The 20,994-nt window shown below is 37.9% G+C and overlaps 1 protein-coding gene across 1 annotated transcript in view; it reads right to left on the bottom strand.

Annotated features, from left to right (window-relative positions):
- Positions 1-3,870: 3,870 nt before the first annotated feature.
- LOC139723580 (intraflagellar transport protein 140 homolog) overlaps positions 3,871-20,994 on the bottom strand; it is a 36,057-nt gene continuing 18,933 nt past the window's right edge. Inside the window, exons 17-31 of the mRNA XM_071634816.1 lie at positions 17,156-17,343; positions 16,211-16,388; positions 15,673-15,756; positions 14,346-14,452; positions 13,751-13,846; positions 11,904-12,036; positions 10,902-10,973; positions 10,275-10,346; positions 9,020-9,148; positions 7,886-8,068; positions 7,098-7,298; positions 6,356-6,568; positions 5,626-5,792; positions 4,909-5,050; positions 3,871-4,231 (exon numbers count right to left, since the gene is read on the bottom strand). Of these exons, the coding sequence (XP_071490917.1) occupies positions 3,986-4,231; positions 4,909-5,050; positions 5,626-5,792; positions 6,356-6,568; positions 7,098-7,298; positions 7,886-8,068; positions 9,020-9,148; positions 10,275-10,346; positions 10,902-10,973; positions 11,904-12,036; positions 13,751-13,846; positions 14,346-14,452; positions 15,673-15,756; positions 16,211-16,388; positions 17,156-17,343 (2,211 nt within the window). The 3' untranslated portion in view covers positions 3,871-3,985. The remainder of the gene's footprint in view (positions 4,232-4,908; positions 5,051-5,625; positions 5,793-6,355; positions 6,569-7,097; positions 7,299-7,885; positions 8,069-9,019; positions 9,149-10,274; positions 10,347-10,901; positions 10,974-11,903; positions 12,037-13,750; positions 13,847-14,345; positions 14,453-15,672; positions 15,757-16,210; positions 16,389-17,155; positions 17,344-20,994) is intronic.

The raw sequence follows: 20,994 nt of genomic DNA, 5'->3' as shown, positions 1-20,994 counted from the left end.
ACATATTATGCAAACGATGCATATTTTACATGAAATTACTACCACACAATTTACACACGAATACTACAGCAAGCTGAATTTGCATTACAGTGCACTCCGGTTGTAACAAACAAAGTTAGATGAAAATTTTGTTACAACGAAGTAAAGTTCAGGTGCCCAAAGTAGTATCAACATAATCTTTATGTACAGCTGTACCTCATTTGATTGGCTATTATGAAATTTCAAAACACTTGTAAAAAGAAATTTCAAAATACTTGTATAAAGAAAGAAAACTGCTGATCTCAAGGACATCAATATAATGGCAGTCACCTGTACATGAAATACAGTTAACTAATTCTGGACCTACCACATTAGTAAGAAAGACACATAAAAGTTGTCAAGGTGTTATTTGTTAGTTTTACAAGCTGTTGTAACAAATGAGGAATACAGGAAAGCCTACCAAAACGAAATGTATCCACATCTTGCATTACTACGATTTTGGGTATATGTAGCTAATAACAGAAAGACACATGACCTTTTAAACTATTCACAAAATGGAGACATGACAGTATCAAATGAATATAACATACTGCCTTCTGCAAGAAATGAGGTCTTTATATACAGTAGTCTGGAAACCAATCAAATATCTACAACTTGAAAGACTGTAAACCTCTCTCATGAAACATGCTTGATATGCAAAGTTGCAGGAACTGAAATTCATTTCAACGTACCGGTAGATGTGCGTGCATGTATTTTCGTAAAAATTGATTATGAAGATTTCAAAGCACTTTTCGATCAAACAGGTCTTAACAGCTGTGGGAATATAATGCAACCTTTCTGAAGACTTCCTGAAAAATTTATAAAACTACAGCGTACTTAGCCAGCACACGTACATATGGCTGGTGGCACTATGTTTCATAAATACAATTTGAGGACAGCTTCCCTGTTTTGAATACTAACATATAATCCTTGTTCATGTACATGCAACAAATGAATTGTTTTGTGACAAAATGCATGAACTCCACTTTTGATAATTTGCAATATTTGCAAATAAAGCTGTTAAAAAAAGGGGAAATAATTCAAAATAAACGTGATACTTTCAACGACAATTCCACAATATTCCTTGTTATGTAATAAAAGATGTATCACTAGTAGAAAGACTATACTTTGCTGCACCTCATGAAGTTACTTCAAAATGGTTAAGAATGGTGCTTACCCCATCTTGGAATCAACTCTTCAAATAATGCCTATGCTCATCCTGTGTCTACATGTTATTTGCCATGGCATCAAATGGTTCCTTCTGTCAAATCATTGAAATAATAGCAAGGGTGTGCTATACAGCAGACTTTTGATTGTACAAAACATTGGATACAACACGCTCCCTTTTACAACAAAATTACTTTTCCTGAAGAAGTTGTTCATCTTTTTTAAATCTCATTGCTTTGCAAACTCATATACAGCACTTAAAAAAAATGTCAATACAGTGGAACCTGGTTGTAAAGAGCTCTGATATAACAAATAACAAGGTGATTCTGCAGGTCCTAACACTGTAAATATTTCTATGTCTTGATATATCCTGATATAGCGAGAAACCTGCTATAGCAAGGTTATTGTTATAATGAGGTTCCCCATATTACAAAGTCATTTCACTGTTCCAAAAAAGAACATTGTATTCTTCCCTGTGGTTTCATGATGCTTTCAGACTGTGTACTGGGTTTGTTTTATAAAAAAAAAAAAAAAGATTTAGAATACATGCATCTTGAATACATTCAATCAAGGGAATCAGCAACTGCACAAAATAAAGTATATTTACTCTATGTGAATGGATATCAAGTTGAATATGTACAAAATTTTGACAAATATGCTACAAATACAGTTACCCTTGAAGTTGCACGGCAAATTAAACATTGCATTTGCAAATGCATCAATATTGTTTTGGGCAACATGGTCTCTGTTTTTTAAAGTCTGTGACTGTGTTTCATCAGGCAAATAGTCTGTACATTTTGCAAGTTTAGTACCATAGTACACTTTCTGGACTTTTAACTCCTTTATAAATTACTAATAAAGAAATGACAGTACTGGTATTATATACTGCCTTCACATCAAGGTAGTCAGAATTTCAAGATGCTGCAATTTCATAATATACCTGTTGATCTCAAACAATTCCAGAAATTATTACACAAGCAATAAATATGATACACAATCTCTAAAAATATCTTTCATATCACTATACAATGACATATTTTTCTGAACTGTCATTACACTGCTTCAGCTGGACACAGCATAAGAAATAATTATCCCAAGTGAATACTCAAAAACACACAAACACACACACACACACACACAAAGATTAGCCTTTAAAACTAAATTCTCACTAGAAGTTAGATCAACATGGATGGTTGTACCTGAAGGCATTAAGCCAAAAATATAAGCTTTCCTCCAACTGTAGTCTTTAGCAAACTGCGCATTAAAAGAAAAGAAAGAAAGATTGAATGCCTACCACAGGGAAACCTCTACAGTATATAATGAGTTCACTTACTGTACAATTGAACCGCTTTTATAAGGTGAATTTAGCGGTCCTGAGTTTCCATTGCGACATTTAGTTGTCTCGTCTTAAAATATTCACAACGACGTACCATCATAACAAAGTGAAATTGGTGCTCCCTGCATCCTCGTCAGACGGCAATGAGGTTACTCGGCATCATCTTGCTTTATTAGTCAATTGGTTTGTTATCCACACCATTGGGATCATAGGTTTCTACTGCACCTCAATCACATTCATACATCACTCATGTTTTGATTTGTTGAAACGACAGCAAACCAATAAAAGGGAGTTCAAATCTGAATAGTGAGGTGGGGAACGAAAATAAACTGAAGATAAAAACAAACTGAGCAGGATATCACTAAAGGAGAGAGCAATGTGCCCATATTGTCTCACAGCACAGCATACAGTGTACTTCCATTAAAGCGAACATGGTTACAATGAAATACACGGAAAAGTAGAAATTACGCGGTGCGTAATATATGTCCCCGCCGGAAGTAGCATTTAGTAGCAAAATGTACAATATAGGTAAAAAGATCAAGGTCAAAGGTCAAAGAAGTCAAAGGTCAAAATTCTATGCAGTAGTTTTGAAGCCCTCACCTAGTGCCATCACATAAAGCAAACAGAATCGAAATCGGGTAAGAAATGGGGAAGGAGTAGCATTTGGTAGCAAAATGTACAATACAGGTCAAAAATCAAGGTCAGAGGTCAAAGAAGTCAAAGGTCAAAATTCTGTGTAGAAGTTTTGAAGCCCTCACCTAGTGCCATCACATAAAGCAAACGGAATCGAAATCGGGTTAGAAATGGCGATGGAGTAGCATTTTGTAGGCAATGTACAATAGAGGTCAAAAATCAAGGTCAAAGGTCAAAGAAGTCAAAGGTCAAAATTCTGTGTAGAAGTTTTGAAGCCCTCACCTAGTGCCATCATATAAAGCAAACGGAATCAAAATCGGGTTAGAAATGGCGAAGGAGTAGCATTTTGAAGCAAAATGTACAATATAGGTCAAAGGTCAAGGTCAAAGGTCACAACTGAAATTCTGTATAAAAGTTTCAAAGCTCCCATGTAGTGCTATCATATAAAGCAAACAGAATCAAAATCGGGTTAGAAATGGCGAAGGAGTAGCATTTTGAACATTTTGATCACACACGGACGCACGGACGGACAGACGGACAGACGGACACACGGACACACACACGTACGGAGCCCATTTCATAGTCCCCTGCTCGAACTCGTTCGGCGGGGACAATAACGAGCTAAAATGCAGATCCCAAAATTATCATCTATATCTTTGAATACGTTAATGTTTATCTGTACGACATTTCGATGTACCTAAAGAAAACTGCTGATTTCGAGGATTTTGTTATGAACATCCAAACTGCTGGCTTCAAGGACTTTGTTATAATGAAGTCGCTGGCATTATCCCAAGAAGAAGAAGATGAATCACCTGGGTATTGTTTGGACAGCTAGCAGTAGGCCTCATCCTCATTGTAATCCTCCTGAACTTCTTCCTCCACCTCCTCCCCATCTTCCTCCTCCTCTCCCCCCCGGCCGCCTCCCAGCGTGATCCCGCCCTGCTTGTCGGCCCCCATGCCACGCCCCAGAGGGATTTCCAGGGCCCGGTGCACGGCCTCGATGGTCTTCATGTTGATGTAGTAGGCCATGTTCACGGTTGGGATGCGAGATCGCATATCCTCCATGAACGAGTAGGCCTGAAACAGAAAAAAAAAAAGCTCCAAAGGGTAAAAGGAGTTTGGGATGGTCAAAACGGTTCAAATGAAGAAGGGAATTATAAAGGATGAAAAGTAAAAGGTGCGGATGGTAAAACGAGGTTTGGGAAGAGGAAGAGATTTGGGACGTGAAAAGGATTTGGAATGATTAACCCGTTGAGGACGAGTCCCGAGAATACTCGGGCAGGTGTCTACGGGAAATGCATGTTTTGGCAAAATCAAACTGTCCTCAACGGGTTAAAGAGCCTGGCATATTTTACAAGTCTTTGAAGGGAAGAGGGCAACACATGGCTAGATGGATATGGGATAATAAAACAACTGGGATGGTACAAAAATCTGGGATACTAAAATGCTTGATGAAAGGATTTGAGTTAATTTCCGAGGTTGAGATGGGAAAGGAATTGAGTGTGAGGAAAAGGATTGGTATTGTGAAAGGGGTTTAAGGTAATTACGGGGTGTAGGATTGTGAATGGGTTGTGGTGAAAGTGTTTCAGTACACGGTACACCTGCTTTTGTAGAAGCGCTTTTTTGGAGCAAGAATACTGAGCATTATGTTAGAGCTATAAGGTAACAACTCTCATCTACAAATCATTCTGGGCTTCCTGACAGGTTGTGGGCTTTAAAAATGGAATTACAGTGACCTTGCTGGGGAATCTCACCTTCTTGAAGTTCTCCTGCCTGGCGTAGTGCTCCACCATCATGCCGTAGACGTCTCCAATCCGCACCGCCGAGTCCAGTTCCTCCTCCTCCAGGAGAACCTGACACTGCCTCATGGCCTCCTCTGGTTCCTCGTCATAAACCCTGGAGAATCATGGTATCAAGAGGTGCAAGGAACTAAACGTCATACCTCGGCTCGTACATACTATAGAAGTGGATATTTTCAAGTGAGTAATTTTTCATGCTCCGCCAAGCAAGATGAGTCTGGCATGTTTTCAATTCCATGGAATCAAGATATCAACTACTGGAACCACAAGGCAAGCAAAGATATTTGCATGCTTTTATTTTCATGCTAGTTTCTGGTTGCCCAAAATGCTCCAAAAAAAAAAAATTCAACACTGCAAAAATTTCCACTTTTACAGTACCATTTACTGAGCCTTACTAGGATATGTATGCACTTTGCCAATAAAATCTTTGAAAATTTCAGTGAGTGAACAACAAACTTCAGTTGAACTTACACTCCTGATTGTGGAAATGAAGGGTGCCATCTCAAATTCAGCAAATGAAATAATCAACTGTGACTTCTGCATACAAATTTCAGCTCATCTGCTGTTTGACCTGCCCCATTTTATACATGCATGCCTGGGGGTCTATCACAATTCAATCTGAAGTCAGCCAAAGTTCTCCTACTCGATTTGACAACTTTGCCTCCCGCTCACCTCCTAGCTTGCACGAACTTCTTGACAAGTCCGATCCTGTGCTTGAGGGCACCGAGCTTTTCTTCCAGCTGCGACTGGTTCTTGACTTTAGCCTTGCTGAGACACTTGTAAGCTTCGGTCAGCGCCCCCAGGGCTTTGTCGTAGTTCTGGTACTCATCAATCTCCACCTGCCCAAGATGATAATGCATAAAGAAAAGTGCTGAAATAAGTGAAAAGCTATCGCCACATGCAAAGAGAAATTTAAGTCCAGAGACTGATTTTAAAAAGCAAACCACAATTTATTATAAAACAACTGTTACAATTTTCATGCCTGGTAGTTTCATTTTTTTTTTTAGTATATTTCAGATCATGTCTGTTATGAAAAGGAGCAACATTTAAAAACACAGAACAAAGAAGTGATGAATGACAGAAAAGATTTCTCACAGTCTGTCAGTTCAATCACAATTATGGTCAGTGTTTAAAGATAATGTTAAGGCAATACCTGCTGCTTGTGTTTAAGTTGGTCCTTAATTTATGATCTGAGCATTCACATTGATCTTTGCATTTTTTGTGGTAGTACATGTATATCACAACTGCCATTTGGAACTAGAATTTGAAGTGGTCTAAGACCACTGCTGCGAGCTTTAATATTCAAAAGGCATAAAATGTCACGCTGAATTGTTTTAATCACAAAAAAAAGGCATCCATTAGGATCTGCTCTTGAAAAAGTGTTCAGAGATATCGATCTTACCTGTGCACAGGCATCGTAAAACCCAGCCAGGGAGTCCAGCGCCCGCCCCTTGGTGTAGAAGCCGATGATGTTCTTCATGATCTCAGGGTCCTTCCGCCAGTCGAGGGACTGAAGATAGTTTGCCGCCATCACGTAGATCTCCTTCTGGCGAGACACGCCTGCAAAGAAGATGATCTTCTCCGTGTCTCCGGACTTCAGCAGAGCTCGCATGGCCTGAATGTCAAACACACAGATAATTAGCCATTCAGGTAAAATTTTTATCTCACTGGCATTAGGCAATGTTACATGGTGAAAAATGATGTAAAGTAATGGTAATTTGCAAAATCTTCCTAACTTCACCACAGGCTTCAGAAATCTCCAAAGCAGTTTGGCTATTTCATTTTCTCAGCAGCATCCATGTCCCTTAGAGCAATTCTCATCTCTTTAAAAAATGTATTTCTTTATTTCTTTCTATTTGTGTGCCTTAAACAAAGACATAATGCCGCAAGCACGAAAACTACCAAGATTACAAACTACACTCACGAAGCATCACATGTTGGTGTTTTCTATCAGATGTGCACACAAGCATCAAACAATCACTTTGTGGTCTTACCATTCCCTGAATTGCATTCTCAACAAACATGAAAGGCATGAAACAAAGTCATTTTAAAGATTGTATCATTCTGTTCTTTCTCCTTTTATATCTACACCTCTCTGCGTTTCTCTCTCTAGTTGTATGCCCACATTTTAAAAATCTCTTTACCTTAGCCTTGTTTCCAGCCTGTGTGTATTTCTTGGTGGCCAGGTGGTAAGATCCCTGCAGGAAGCAGAGGTCAGCGACTTTCTCCAGCAGCTTGAGTCGCGTGTCCGCCTGACCCTCGTCCTTGGACAGGGTCATTTTCTCTGCAAGCTTCTCCGTGATGGTCACGCTGTGTTCCTGGCACAGTTCCAGAGCTTCAAAGTACTGCAAAAGAAAGGGATGGCATAGTCTTGGTTGAGATGGAGATTCAGTTTTTGACCTACTGCAAAGACCACTTATATGAAACATTAAGGAGCATACAAATCTAAGAGAAATTTAAGGTTTATTTGATGAAAATTGGTTTTGAAATGACTAAGATATCCCCAAAAAAAGTAAAACAAAGTGGTCCTTAATAAAAGATGGGACCCACCAGTATGCAAGAGGTTACTTCAGCACTTATAGTTCCTTTAATATATTTTCCATTATGACTGGTGAGACGAAGAGCAGAAATAGTACTGGCTGACTTGTGCAATACTTTGTCATGTTTGGTTCTGAATTCCCTTTTCACAAATTTCAAGATCAATCAAAACACAGCAAAACACACTGCATCTCATTTAGAATGACTCTTATCTTGCGACAAAAACTTAAATGTCCCCTACAGGAGGTTGACACCCCCCCCCCCCCCCCAAAAAAAAAAAAAAAAAAAGAAAAAAAAAATAGGAGGAGGGGTGGACCCCATGCAAATGATTATCACACTGGTGCCTGTTTGTAGAATGCATGAATGAATGTAACGAGGACCTTTGAACTCTCACCTTGCCCGCCACCACCAGAAGGTCAACGGCCTTGTCGTACTGGCCGTGCTCGATGAAGAACTGGGCGCAGCGGTTGAGCAGGATCGGGTCCGTCCTCTCGTCGAGGTCCTCCGAGATGAGCTGCAGGGCACCAAACTGCTGGCTCTCAAAGGCTAGCTCCAGCGCCTTTGAGAAATGGCCACCCTGGATATGAGTGAAGAAGTGGAGAAGAATCCGGGGTGAATGTGGTGTGCATGTGTGATATCTAAATCTTGGAAAATGCCAAACTAAAGACATCATCTCACAGTATCAATTTTTTTCGTCTGATGCCAAAAAGGGCTTGGAATAACCAAATATCATTGCCTGAGAACAAAAAGGGTGCTATTAGGTCTAAGATTTGATAGTAAACAATGAAAAAAGGAAACAATCAATTTTCATGACATAAAAAGTTTATCTAATCAAAAGTGAGATCTATAAGCATTGTTCTAAATATCAGGTAAAAGAGCATCTTTGTGGTTTTGAATCTTAGCATTTTACTGAAAATTAAAATATTCTAAAATTGACACAATAATGTAGAGTAGATTGATCTCTACAATATGATACCAATAATTCCATACTCCCCAAAATTCCGACAACGGCCTTCTAGTTCTTTGCTGACAACATCTTTTATTGAATAAAGTTTCATTAGTTTTGAATCAAATTCAAATTTTAGTAAACAGTAAAGCATAAATATGTGTTCTGGCTGTCATATCGGATTAAAGGGGATGGCTAGTAACTGATCAGTGGGAATCAGTGGGAATGCTGGGGGATGATTGTTCCAATCCTTGTGGGATTCATTTAAGAGTACATTATATATCTATTGTTGTGCGAAAATTGTTTGCTTCAGAACGGTCTCATATTCAATTAATGTGCAGTTTAATGCCCCATCACTGTACAGGCATGCTAACCTGGAAACATTTAACTGCACATTACTTGATCCAGGGCCCTGTTTTATCAAAAGATAAAATCGGTTTTAATTTTCTTACCACACAGTCTGCCATAGAATTACAGTTGAAATCAACTATAATAATAATCAATTCTAACTCTTCGTAAAACAGGGCCCAGGTATGGATCCACATCCCCCAAACTGTGAAGATGGTGATGGGTTCTTCTCACCTTGTGGAAGAGCATGACAGCCTTGTCGTGAGTGTTGGGGTTACCCTCGTAGTACCGGGCAGCCTCGATCATGTCCTCCTTGGTGCTCATCAGGGCCAGGTTCATCAGCTGGTCCTCCATTTCATGCTCCTGGTAGGCAAGTTGGAATAGTTGTCACGTAGTAACAAAGTGATTTCAGTGCCTCAGTGCCTCCAATGTTTAGTTTGGGGCTGTGCCCCTCAGTTAATAGTTATGGAGTCACCTCTGGTGATAGTTTATTAACCAGAAAATCTCAAGGCAGAGTGTTTTTGTAAATTATTATTGTGATTATTGGTACTGCTATTATTATTGTTATCATCATCATTATCACCATTATCATTATAAGTATTATTATTATTATTATTATTATTATTATTATTATTATTATTATCATTGTAATAATAATAATAATAATAATAGTATTAGTATTAGTATTAGTATTAGTATTAGTATTATTATTATTATTATTATTATTATTATTATTATTATTATTATTATTATTACATTATTTACAATCATCATCACAATAATCATCATCTTTATCATTATTATCATCACAATCGTATTGTAATTAGCAGCATCATTACAAGTAAGAAGTATCACAAACCAGTTAATAGTAAGTACAGTACATTGTAAGGTCCTACACACTGGTATTTCACTAACAAATCTTATCCCAAGTGAAATGCAGAACCATTTGTATGCATAGCATTTCTTGGACACTCAACACACTGCCCCAGGGGCCTAGAGTAAGATATTGACAGTGGGTATGGCATGAAATGATTACAGATTACACAGGGATTAGGAAGAATAATGAGAATAAGTTATCCCATCAGTAATTGAAATGCCCGAGACCACCCATCTGTTTTTTCACAGTTTTGTTTTACCATTTTTTTGTTTTCAAATATAATATATAATAATGTAATTTAAAAGAGGTCAAAGGTCAACAAAAGTATGTCAGAACTACCAATCTGTGACACACCATTCTCTTGGTAGAGTCTTAATAGGCTTTCAAATAAACATAACTTATAGTAGACAAAAGTAAACATGTGGTGAGCAATTTACATCATTTAGAAAGTTGTCGAAATGAGAGCAATATTGCTGTACCTTCCAGGAAACCATTGGCCATTATTTACAGAATCTTCAGTAGCTAAAGGGTTAACCCTGCCAGGTTTTACAGAAATTCAATCTTCAATTTTTTTTTCTATTTGTATCTCTGCAGCATTGTACAACCACTCACCTTACATAACCTGATAGCCTGGCTGTATGCCTGAGCTCTGGTGAAGAAGTGAATAGCCTCCTTAATGTTATCCTGGAATACATGAGAAAGAAAATCAAACATTGTTGTGATCTCATCATTCATCATTGCATGTATTTCCATTCAGAAATGACAATTTAAAAGGAAGTAGATGAACAAATGTAAAACATGACAACTGACAAGTGCAGGATACATCATAAATTACAAATAGTATTAAAGCAATTGACAGGTTGCTACTTTTGAGGAATGAATAGAGGTGATGGAAAACAGACCTCACAAAATGGCATCTGGGCTTGTGGGTCATACACCCAGAACATAATTTTATATGCTTTAGAGCATCACAGATTTTTATTTTCAAAGTGTGCAAATGCCATTACGATATTCAACTTTAATAACTTGTGACACAATATCATTTTTTATCTGGATTCAAAAGACTTCTAGAAAAGTACACTATTTTCATTGTATTTGTGGTTTTTACTAATTACACTTGTTTTGTAAGTTAGACTTCATTTTTTTCACTTCAATATCGTTCTTCCTTTCTTCTTTGGAAAAGGCCACACAGGGACACATAAAATCATAACCAGCTACGTTTGTTCAATTCTCCTTTACCTGATTCTCATGTTGCCTTGCCAGGTGGTAGCATGCCGCCCTGTCACCCGTCTCATTGGCGATGTCTGCCGCCTGCAAGCACACAGATTTGGGAGTAGGAGCGACTACATCAAAACCTTGAACTACATATGTAATTTCTATTTATGAATACATAAGTTTCTTGGTGTGCACAAGGTACCCTTCATTTGAAGCAGGTTGCAGCTGGGTACATCATACAGCTGTATAGGAATTAGCACAGCGAGTGATGATCAAACTTAAACAAACCAAACAAGCAAAATAACTCACACTATTAAATGTCTCTGCTTATTCAAACTTATAATCTAAGGAAGATAGAAGTGTGTGATATCAACAACTGCTTTAAAAGGCTCTGATCTTTTTTTTTTTTTTTCTCTCTCTCTCTCTCTCTCTCTCTCTTTTTTTTAAAAGATTCCATTAACTCCCCGAGGTCTAATACAACAACAAAATCAACTGCTCTGGATGAGTAATAACCATGACAAATGACCGAGGAAGATAGGTGCCATCATTAATTTCTTTTCTCTATCAAGAATAATAAAAGAAAGGATGACAGATTACATCACTTTATTTGATGTTGCCTATCCAATGAAAGATGAAAACTTCTTAAAAAGGAAGGGCACATCATTTTGTGTGCATTTGTTTATTTAAAAACAGATAATAGTACAGTGCATAGGGAACATTAATTTGTTATACTGTAAAAGTGGACATTTTCGCGGTGTTGAAATTTTCGCGCATTTCGCCCAACCAGAAACTAGCTGTATGTTCCAGTGGTGGATGTCTCGATACCGCGGAATTAAAACATGCGAAACTCTTTTTGCCCGGCCGAGCGCGAAAATATCTACTTTTACAGTAACACGCAATGGAAGCCCAATTTCTATAATTATTATGATTATCTAGAAAATGCATTCAAGAACTTTGTCCAGACTGAAGTTTGTGTTAAAGTAAATACAAGGGCGGTTTGAGGCCTTCCTCAGTGGATGGCCGTACCTTGTCTAGATTCCCACAGTAGCAGTAGACCCGGACCAATGAAAGGTAGTCCTGGGCCGCCTCGTAGAACTGAAGAGCTGTCTCCATCTCACCTGTACTCTCCATGTACTGGGCCCACCACTTTCTCAGGGACCTGGTAACCAGAAAAAACACAAACACATCATCACAAAATGCAGTAATGGGTAGGTAGCTACTTAATCACTGCTACTGCAGCGTTTGGTACTTGCAGACAATTTAGCCCATATGATACCATGCTCATAAAAAGAAATTTAAAAAAAGGAAGAAAAAAACAACAACAACCCAGGCTGTATGACCATGTTACATCGAGTATGAAGACATCAAGCAAAGGGCGAGAAAAAAACATACTTGTACAGCCGTGATTCAAACCAATACTAAGAAATGTTGGTTGCAGAAGTTCCCTCATCACAAATGTCTGGCTATCAGCATTTACAACCTAACACTTTGTTGAAATGTAATCTACTATCAAAGCAGGGTAGGATAGTTTTGAACTACTGATCTCCACCCCCATCTTCCCTGGAAAAAAAAAAAGTAGAAGAAAATACCTGGTATTACAGAGGAGTGTCTTAACTGCACACAATATATACAGTGGTAAATGTATGTAACATGATGGACCGAAATGTGACACATCATGCCGTCAATCCCTCGTTTGAGGCAAGACCCCACTTCCACGAAGCTGATGGGGTGCTATACCTCGCTAAAGATTTTTCGTTTGGGAGTTGGGAGTCGAAGTATTTGTCCATTGCAAATTAACTTTCTGCTCAGGCGTGACAAATCTGGAGGCCAAGCCAGGGTTTAATGACTACAACAGCTGTCGTATTACATAAGAGCATGATAAGGATATCTGCCTGTGGCAGACCATTCAAAGTGAACTCAATTTTCTCTATCCTTTCTAAAGTTTTCAATTTTATATTCTATTGAGAAATTCTATGGTCATCCATTTTACATTTCGAACGAAAAAAATTGACCCATAAATAACGAAAATACAGGAATAAGGAGAGCATTCCCAGTTTGCCGGTGCTGACAATGTGTACATACATAGCCCATGCCAAAACCAAAACAATCTCCTCCTCTCGCGGTGCCCCCCCCCCCCCCCCTGTGGCGCTGTGGCGATGACTGATGCTTAGATTAGGCCAGGGTCGAGAAACAGGTGTTTTATATCTTTGGTTTTTAAGTCATTGATTGCCAAGATATACACTGGCATTATTTACGGGGGTGTAGCCTCTTCAAACGAGAGATTTGCGTCATGTTAATGGTTTGTCCATGTTACATACATTCACCAATAAGTCTAGAAATGGTACATATAAAGCAAACTATTTAATAGAATTTTAGAGCTGTTATTTATCTTTCCTAATAAATATTAGGCCATTCAATTGGAAAAGCATAGATTCAATAAGCATTCAGAATTTGACCTTCATATCTTAGTACATAGATTTCTGTCAAGTGTTATATACTTTCATCCAAATTTTTTCATTCTGGCATAAATCCAAATAGATTGCTTGTTTGAAGCAATTCTGGGGCAAAGTTTTCTCTCATTAAAGTGTTATAAAAGATCAAACTGTATTGGGGGGGGGGGGGATGGGTAATGCACATTGGAAAGAGAAAATAAAGCGACATCCCTGAATGTACCCTTTCACTATGGAAATGCCCATATGCATCTTGCTAGGCCACAATGATTTTTAAATCAAGAAGGCTTTTATATCCATACATCACGGCACGACAACATTATCAAGTTTTAAGGAAGATGAAGACAGAATAGGGGCATATTCGGCGGCCACCATCAGTGTATCATTTTCATGACAACACATTTGATTCCTGATTGGACGAACCTGTCCTTGGTTTTCATAATGTAGGCCTCCAGGGCTTGCGGCTCGTCAAAGAGCATCCTGGGAACCTCAAAGCGATGCGTGTCCGACTTCTCGTAGCTGCAATGGAGAAAGAAAGCCACGGTTTGCCCATCAGTTATCACTGTCATGTAATAAAAAGGGCACCATTAACTTTTGTTCATACTGATTACAGCACGGGATGATCACAAAGGTTGAGAGGGTTTGGAATGCTCACAAATATTGCTCAACATAAAAATGAAAGCTCATAGTGCAAAATGCTGCAACATTGGATTCTACTGATCAAAATGTGTATTATATGTGCGAGCTTATACATTCACACCTTGAGGTTAACCAGAAGACACTATGGCCACAAAGAAAAAGAAATCAGTACCTTGAAGCATGTTTCACAAGCTTTAATTGCTACTGTCATGGTGGGTGACAATTTAATCCAAAATCAAGTGTAAGCCTGTCTGATACTCCTTACCAGAACACTTTGCCAACATCGACAAAGTCTGGACAATACATTTGTGACGTGCACGAGCGTCATACTCCCAAAACAAGTTTCAACGTGTGATGATCACGACAGAGAGCAACATACTTTGGGATGGCTCCGTTGATATCCCCCTTGGCCTCCAGATGCTTGGCGTAGTGGTAGTACGTCGTCCTCAGGTGGATCCGGTCGTTCAACTCCGCCGTCTCCATTGCCTGTGTCAAAGGTCAAGTAGATGTTGGTGGTATCATTACATCTATATTGACTGACATACCACCACCACCACCAACATGGCTGCCTGCTGTGGCATTTTAATCCAGAGGGATTTTTCACCCTTCTTCCTTTGGAAATGCATGCTTGAGGGGAGATGGAACAGCTCATATGCCCACCTGCTATCTTACCCTTTATCATTTATGTTGTGTGCTACTCAAACAGTCGATATGTCTATCTATAATTCAATCATATCGTGACATTTCAATGATATCTGCAGTGATATTTTTAGGGAAGTCCTTACTGAACACAAAACTGTGGCCTACTTACTGGAACAGAAAGGAACTCATTGTGGCATAGAATGATGGTCCCTGAGGGATACACATCGCCGCAGTCAGTTGATCTTGCTTGATTCTAACTTCTAAAATCACAAGTACTCTTGTTCCCTTCATGACAACTAGAACACGTCTACCAACATTCCCACATCCAAATCAAGGAGATTTCACACAGCAATCAGGGAGATACCTGTGTGTTACATGCTCTTCAGTGGGCGAAAATAATACCCAAATCAGGGAGATTCTAATATTCTCTTATTCAGACATGAACAGATCTTGACATTTTCAGGGAGACTCCTGCAGAATCAGGGAGACTTGGCAGCTCTGCTAGAAGCAATCTTGGCCATGAAAGAAATATGTAACAGGGAAATTTAAGTACTGTATTCACTTTCTCTCCATAAAACACATTGATACATATTAGTCGAAAAGATACCCTACATGTTAAACCCTCATGCAATCTGCCACTTGTACAATGAATCGTGACAAAGATTTAAAATAACCCATTGATAGGCCTTTGGCCTTTGTTTGTCCCCAACATTTGGTATCCCATTTTCTCCCAACAGTTTTGAATATATTCCTTTGTACCTTATCAGTGATCCCTTCTGTAGCAGTTTTGTTTGTTGTGTGTGTTTAACAAGTATGAAATAAATGAACCTGAACTTAAACTTGATTTTGAGAGATTTAGCAAACAAGGGTAACCTTCCTGAACTACATGTAAGTTATTTAAGAAGCAATGCTGAATGGACCATTGAGTACGGCAGCCCCTCCTCTGCTGTTAAGACTCTTGTTGTAGATACATGCCATTAATGTTTACAGAAGACATGTCAAAGAAGGTCTTCATGATTTATTCACAGACATCTCTCAGGAAAGAACGGTAGATTAAGACATACCTTTCCCCACTGTCCACTGGCCTGGTAAAAATTGTTGAGGAGGTCGTAGCGGCCACAGTTCTTGTACAGCCTTTCAGCATCTTCCTGTGAAATTCAAAGTAATAAAATTATACATTTAATTACAATAACTCCATGATTTCCTATAACAAAATCATACTACTCTGCATACTATAGAAATAGTGTCGTATCTGTACGCCAGCTGTATAGTGTTTGTTCATACCATTGATAGACTTATAATATAACCACGTTGTAGAATATTAGTCATAGACTTATAACCTTATTTAAGGTTTTTATGCTAGGCAATCTTGTTGCTGCTAACACATTACAGTTGTATATATCCCTCGTAACACAGATCTTCTTTAAAACTTGTTTTTACACAGAAAGACCTTGCCAATGAATATTGTAGACTTGTTAATTACTGTACACACTTTTACAAGACATCATGGTATACGTCAGCACACAACAGTTTACACATTAATCTTATTGAGCAGGCATGCACTTCAAAAGAAGTTGCCATGGTAACTTCAAGACAACTCACCAGTAAGCCCAGCTGGACAGCCAACATTGCCACTCTCGCATCGAGCTCAGGCTCGTTTTCCGCCTCGCGCAGCGCCCTCGCCCCACGGGCGTGGCCCATGTTACCCAGGCACACCTTGGCGACGTCCAGACGTCGTGTCTTCACACACATCTTGGCCATGTTTTCCCACACAGACTCGCTGGAAAGATAAAAGAGAAAAATTATACCATAAAATTGCCCCTCTTGAAAATTTGTTTTTTTGCGATAGCTTGTACACTGCCCTAATCTAGAGACTCCAGGCATTACAAGTTTTTCCCTCTCCTTTCTAGGGAGAGTACCTAAGAATGCTCTTCCTTTCAAGATAGCATGCAAAAACAAACAAACAAACAAACAAACCTGCATAGACATGATGAGTATAAACATGGAAATGTGTCGTGATATGACATTTCAATAATTTAAGCATGACAGCTCTTATCACTACACATGGATCTTGTCCAAGATCTCTATTGCATTAGTTTCTTACCTTTCCTGCACATCTAGGATATATTGACTTTCTTTTTTCCTTACAATATTCTGTGCTGCACACTTACCTATTTTTTCTATTGGTCAGACCTGTTTGTCAGACCATTAGGTACCCAATTTGTCATTTTTTACTGCTTCACAAAAAAAAAAAAAAAATTAATGGTCCGACAGTGATTTTTACTTGTCGTGGACCATCGGACCAGTGCCAGTGTGCAGTGTTGCAATATTCCAGTATTTTGTGGGTCATTTAATCATCGTTGAAGTTTTTTCACTTAGCACCCTCATATTGATGAAGTGCTTGCTATTTCCTTTTCCTTCACACTTCGTCTGGGCTTCCTTAACCTCCAGACTACAGACCGAACTCTTAGTTTCTCCCTAAAGTCTCTCATTAAGTTTCATTTTAATAGCCTCCCCCACCCACCCATCTCGAGGAAAAGCTCTTACCTCTTGATGAGTTTGATAGCTTTAAAGGCCTCATCCATGTTGCCGATGGTGAGATAGTAGCTGAAGTTCATCATGGCATCCCGGGCATTCTTGTCTCCGTCTTCCAGGCCAGCAAAGTTTCGCATCACCTGCCTAGCAACCAGGGAGGAGGATGGTAAGGTGCTGGTATCCTCCAACTTTTCTCCAGCCTGATTTAAAAAAAAAAAAAAAATCACAGCACAAGTGTCAGATATATGCATATCTCTTATGAAAAATATAGCATACCCTTGACCTTTTCAGAAATCTTGAATATGATTGTCTTGAAATTGGAAGTCAAAAAATCAATACATGATCATTTTGTCAAACTGTACCGATAAAAATGTAACAAGCCAACCCTCACTCCCACCCCCCCCCCCATCCTAAAAAACAACAAACAATTGTTCCAATGAAAACCAATTTGAAAGTGCTAGCAGACCTTAAGAGTTACATATTCATCACAAACACAAATAATCTCAATCGAATACATAAAACTGAAGATTTTGTGACATATCTTCGATGTGAATTCCCGTCTCACACTGTGTGATTCATCCTGCCTTCCAAGCAGCAGCATGACATCACAGAGTATGACAAAAAAAGAAGAAGAAAGAAATCACGCTTTGGTCCATCACTAACTTGAACAATGCTGTATTCACGCCATAATGTTGGTGAAAATGAGTTCTTGTGTGTGAGTGTCTCTCTGTCTTTTTGTGTATTTCTCTTTTAGCATTCATTTTAAAGACTGAAGACTGGTCTTTCCTTTGGCACTGCTCACCGAAACCTATTGCAAGCCTTGATATACCACTACAGTATGTCTATGATATATTCCAAAACAAGATATCATAACTTGCCTGACATCACCACATCAATATGAAAAGGTGGTAGATAAAGACAAGTTCACTGAAAAATAGATCAGCAGCTTCACACAAATGAAAGAGATGTTGAGAGCAGTAACTTGGATACAAAAATCAGTGCACATATTTGTGAAATATCATACAACTTTGATTTAATTCAATAAGTTATAATAACATTATTCAGAGGAAAAAAAAACAACCCTTGCAGCAAATAATTTTGAATCGTGGTAAAATATAATGGAAACAATAAGCAAATATGACAATGAAAGCAATAAAGGAAATATAAATAACAATAATTTGATGGTTAAAACACAGTCTGACTTTCTAAAGAAAATATTTTCAATATTCTGTTGACTTCTGAAATGGTAATGCAGTTTTCCTTGCATAATCCCCCTCGTGGACACTAGCAAAGCCTAAAAGTGAAACTGAATTTTCCAATACCTTCACCAACAAAAATTCATCACTAATTTGAGTATGTTGATTTTCTTTGACAATTTTTTGTATTCTTTTTCTTTTTTCTTAACAAATGCTAGCAGTAGGTTCCATTAGATTTTCTGGTCTCAACTTTCCTTACACAAGAAAAAAAATACTGCCCTCTGTCACCTGATGAATGAACGTAAGCAAACTTGTGCAATATCTATTCTGGCAGATTCACAATATCCTTATCAACCTGTCATCACATCAACATGGAATAAACAGATAACCATGGGACAAAATCGTATTCTGTGTTCTCTTCTGAATTGATGTGCTGTGTAGTGTTGTTTATTTTTCAAGTACAAGAAAACCTTAGACTTTGTACAAACATCACTCTTTTAACAATCACGGCACACAGACATCATACATACAGTTTTCTTGAGGTCTTTTGGTGATCTTCGAGTTGCACATTATTCTCATATTATCTCATAGATCTTTTCTTCACCATATGAATCTGTGACTATCATAATTATTATCATTTTTTTTTTTTTGGTCTCTTTTTGTGTGCTTGTGTGTGTGTTCAAATTGTGTACAGGAACACCAGAAACAAACTGCAAAGATGCTCAACAAGATCTGTGTGCATTGCAAAGCACTTTAACACACAGATTGCCAAGGAACACTGCCACTCAACCTCAAGCTTGCATCTTACCCAGAAGCGACTGAAGAGGGCATACGATGGCCTAAATGATGTCTCAAATTCAAACTAAAGATAAGGAGCGAGGGACTGGTCAGTTAATTCAGCACACGAATCATCATTTTGAAATTGGCTGCACACTGGCAAAAAGCATAAAAGAAATACAGGCAACACTCTCGAATAATGAAGAAATTAAGAACACAGTCGGTCGTCTACCTCATCATTTACACGTACGGTGTACCTCATTGTGAAACAAAAATATTTCACAATATGAAAATCATGAATACCTGATACATGGCTGAAATTCGACATGGGGTTTACAAGTTTAGCATCAATTAATTTGTGTGCTGGGAATTAAATTCACAGCAAACAACTTCCCAACACAAAAGATTGTATACATGTGTACGTCTAGATAGAAACACACACAATCTGGTACATACATGTATAGTTTGGCTATGCACCTACATATGTATGATGTGTTCTAGTGCAGTACATGTCATAACTAGCATAATGCCAATTAAGGCATTTGGTCAAAAAGCCTTAATAGTATGTTAAAAAAAATAACCCGAAAAATACAATCTTAATGAAAGGACAGATGAAAGAATGGACCATTGTATCTATAATCCAGACTGCCAGAAGAAATTTATAGCATCTGTAGTTTGCAATGTAGAAATGAAAGATAAAAAAATAAAAAAATAAAAAAACAAATAAATAAATAAATAAATAAATAAACAAATAAATAAATAAATAAATAAATAAATAAATAAATAAATAAATAAACAAATAAATAAATAAATAAATAAATAAATAAATAAATAAATAAATAAATACATATCACTCGTTTCTGGCAAGCAAAATCCAACGGGTAACTGTGTGTGCTTGAAGGATGGGAAAAAGCAGTATTGGATGTGAGTACCAGGTAGGATGAAAAGATGTGAATTGCACTGTACTTGTACACAGAAACCTGATTCATTGCCACATTCACATTTGAAAAATAAGTCCAGTTCTAGCAGTAAAGCACAACAGGCGACACAGTTGCTGAGGCACTGCTACTGCACACATTCAGACGTGATGCTTTGACAATTTAACAACGACAAAAAAGGCATCTTTTCTGAAAATCTACAACTGTACGTTAGGATGGACCTGACACAAAACTTGTCTCGGTGCATGAGTACAAACAGGGAAAAGGTGTGATGTAAGCTTGAAGGTACCAAGTATATTCCCTCTCAAACTACACATCCAAGTGTATGCAACTCATGATTCCATGAAAGAAGAAATTACAAAGTCAAGCCTACTTATCACAAAAGAATAAAAAAACAGGAAGAAAATAATATTGTCTATTAAACGCATCACAACAAAACAAAACAAAAAAAACAATAAATTATCAGTCTTGCATCAACAGAAGAGCCACATACTAAAATGCAGGAAAATTAATTTTTTGTTGTTTGTTTGTTTGTTTTTGTCAGATATGAATTTTCTAGATGCTAAGCTTTACTTTGATCTAAATATGTAATTCGCCTTACTTAATTGCCAGGAAAACACAACAAAAAGTAGAAATTTTAAAAAATTACTGAAAGTCAGAAAACTGTAAAAGTTACATTGCAAAATCAGCTTTCAACGGATGTTACTTTCTTTTATGACCTCAACTTTATACAACTTAAGAGATGATGCACCACATTTATTAATTGACAGATAAAACCTTGACCATCCGAGACAGGATGATAAAGCTCAAAACTTCTTTCCATTTAATCTGTAAATGTCACATGAACATTACATAGATTGGCAGTTTGCAGACACAAATACATAACAGAGTTAGAAGTGCGCATATCTGAAATGGTTAATGTTTTAATTCACAAATGCAC

Source organism: Diadema antillarum, unplaced genomic scaffold (assembly GCF_040938485.1).
Source record: "Diadema antillarum isolate AM-2024a unplaced genomic scaffold, OU_Dant_1.0 scf00000193, whole genome shotgun sequence".
Lineage (NCBI taxonomy): Eukaryota > Metazoa > Echinodermata > Echinoidea > Diadematoida > Diadematidae > Diadema > Diadema antillarum.
This window is presented reverse-complemented; position numbering and strand designations above follow the sequence as displayed.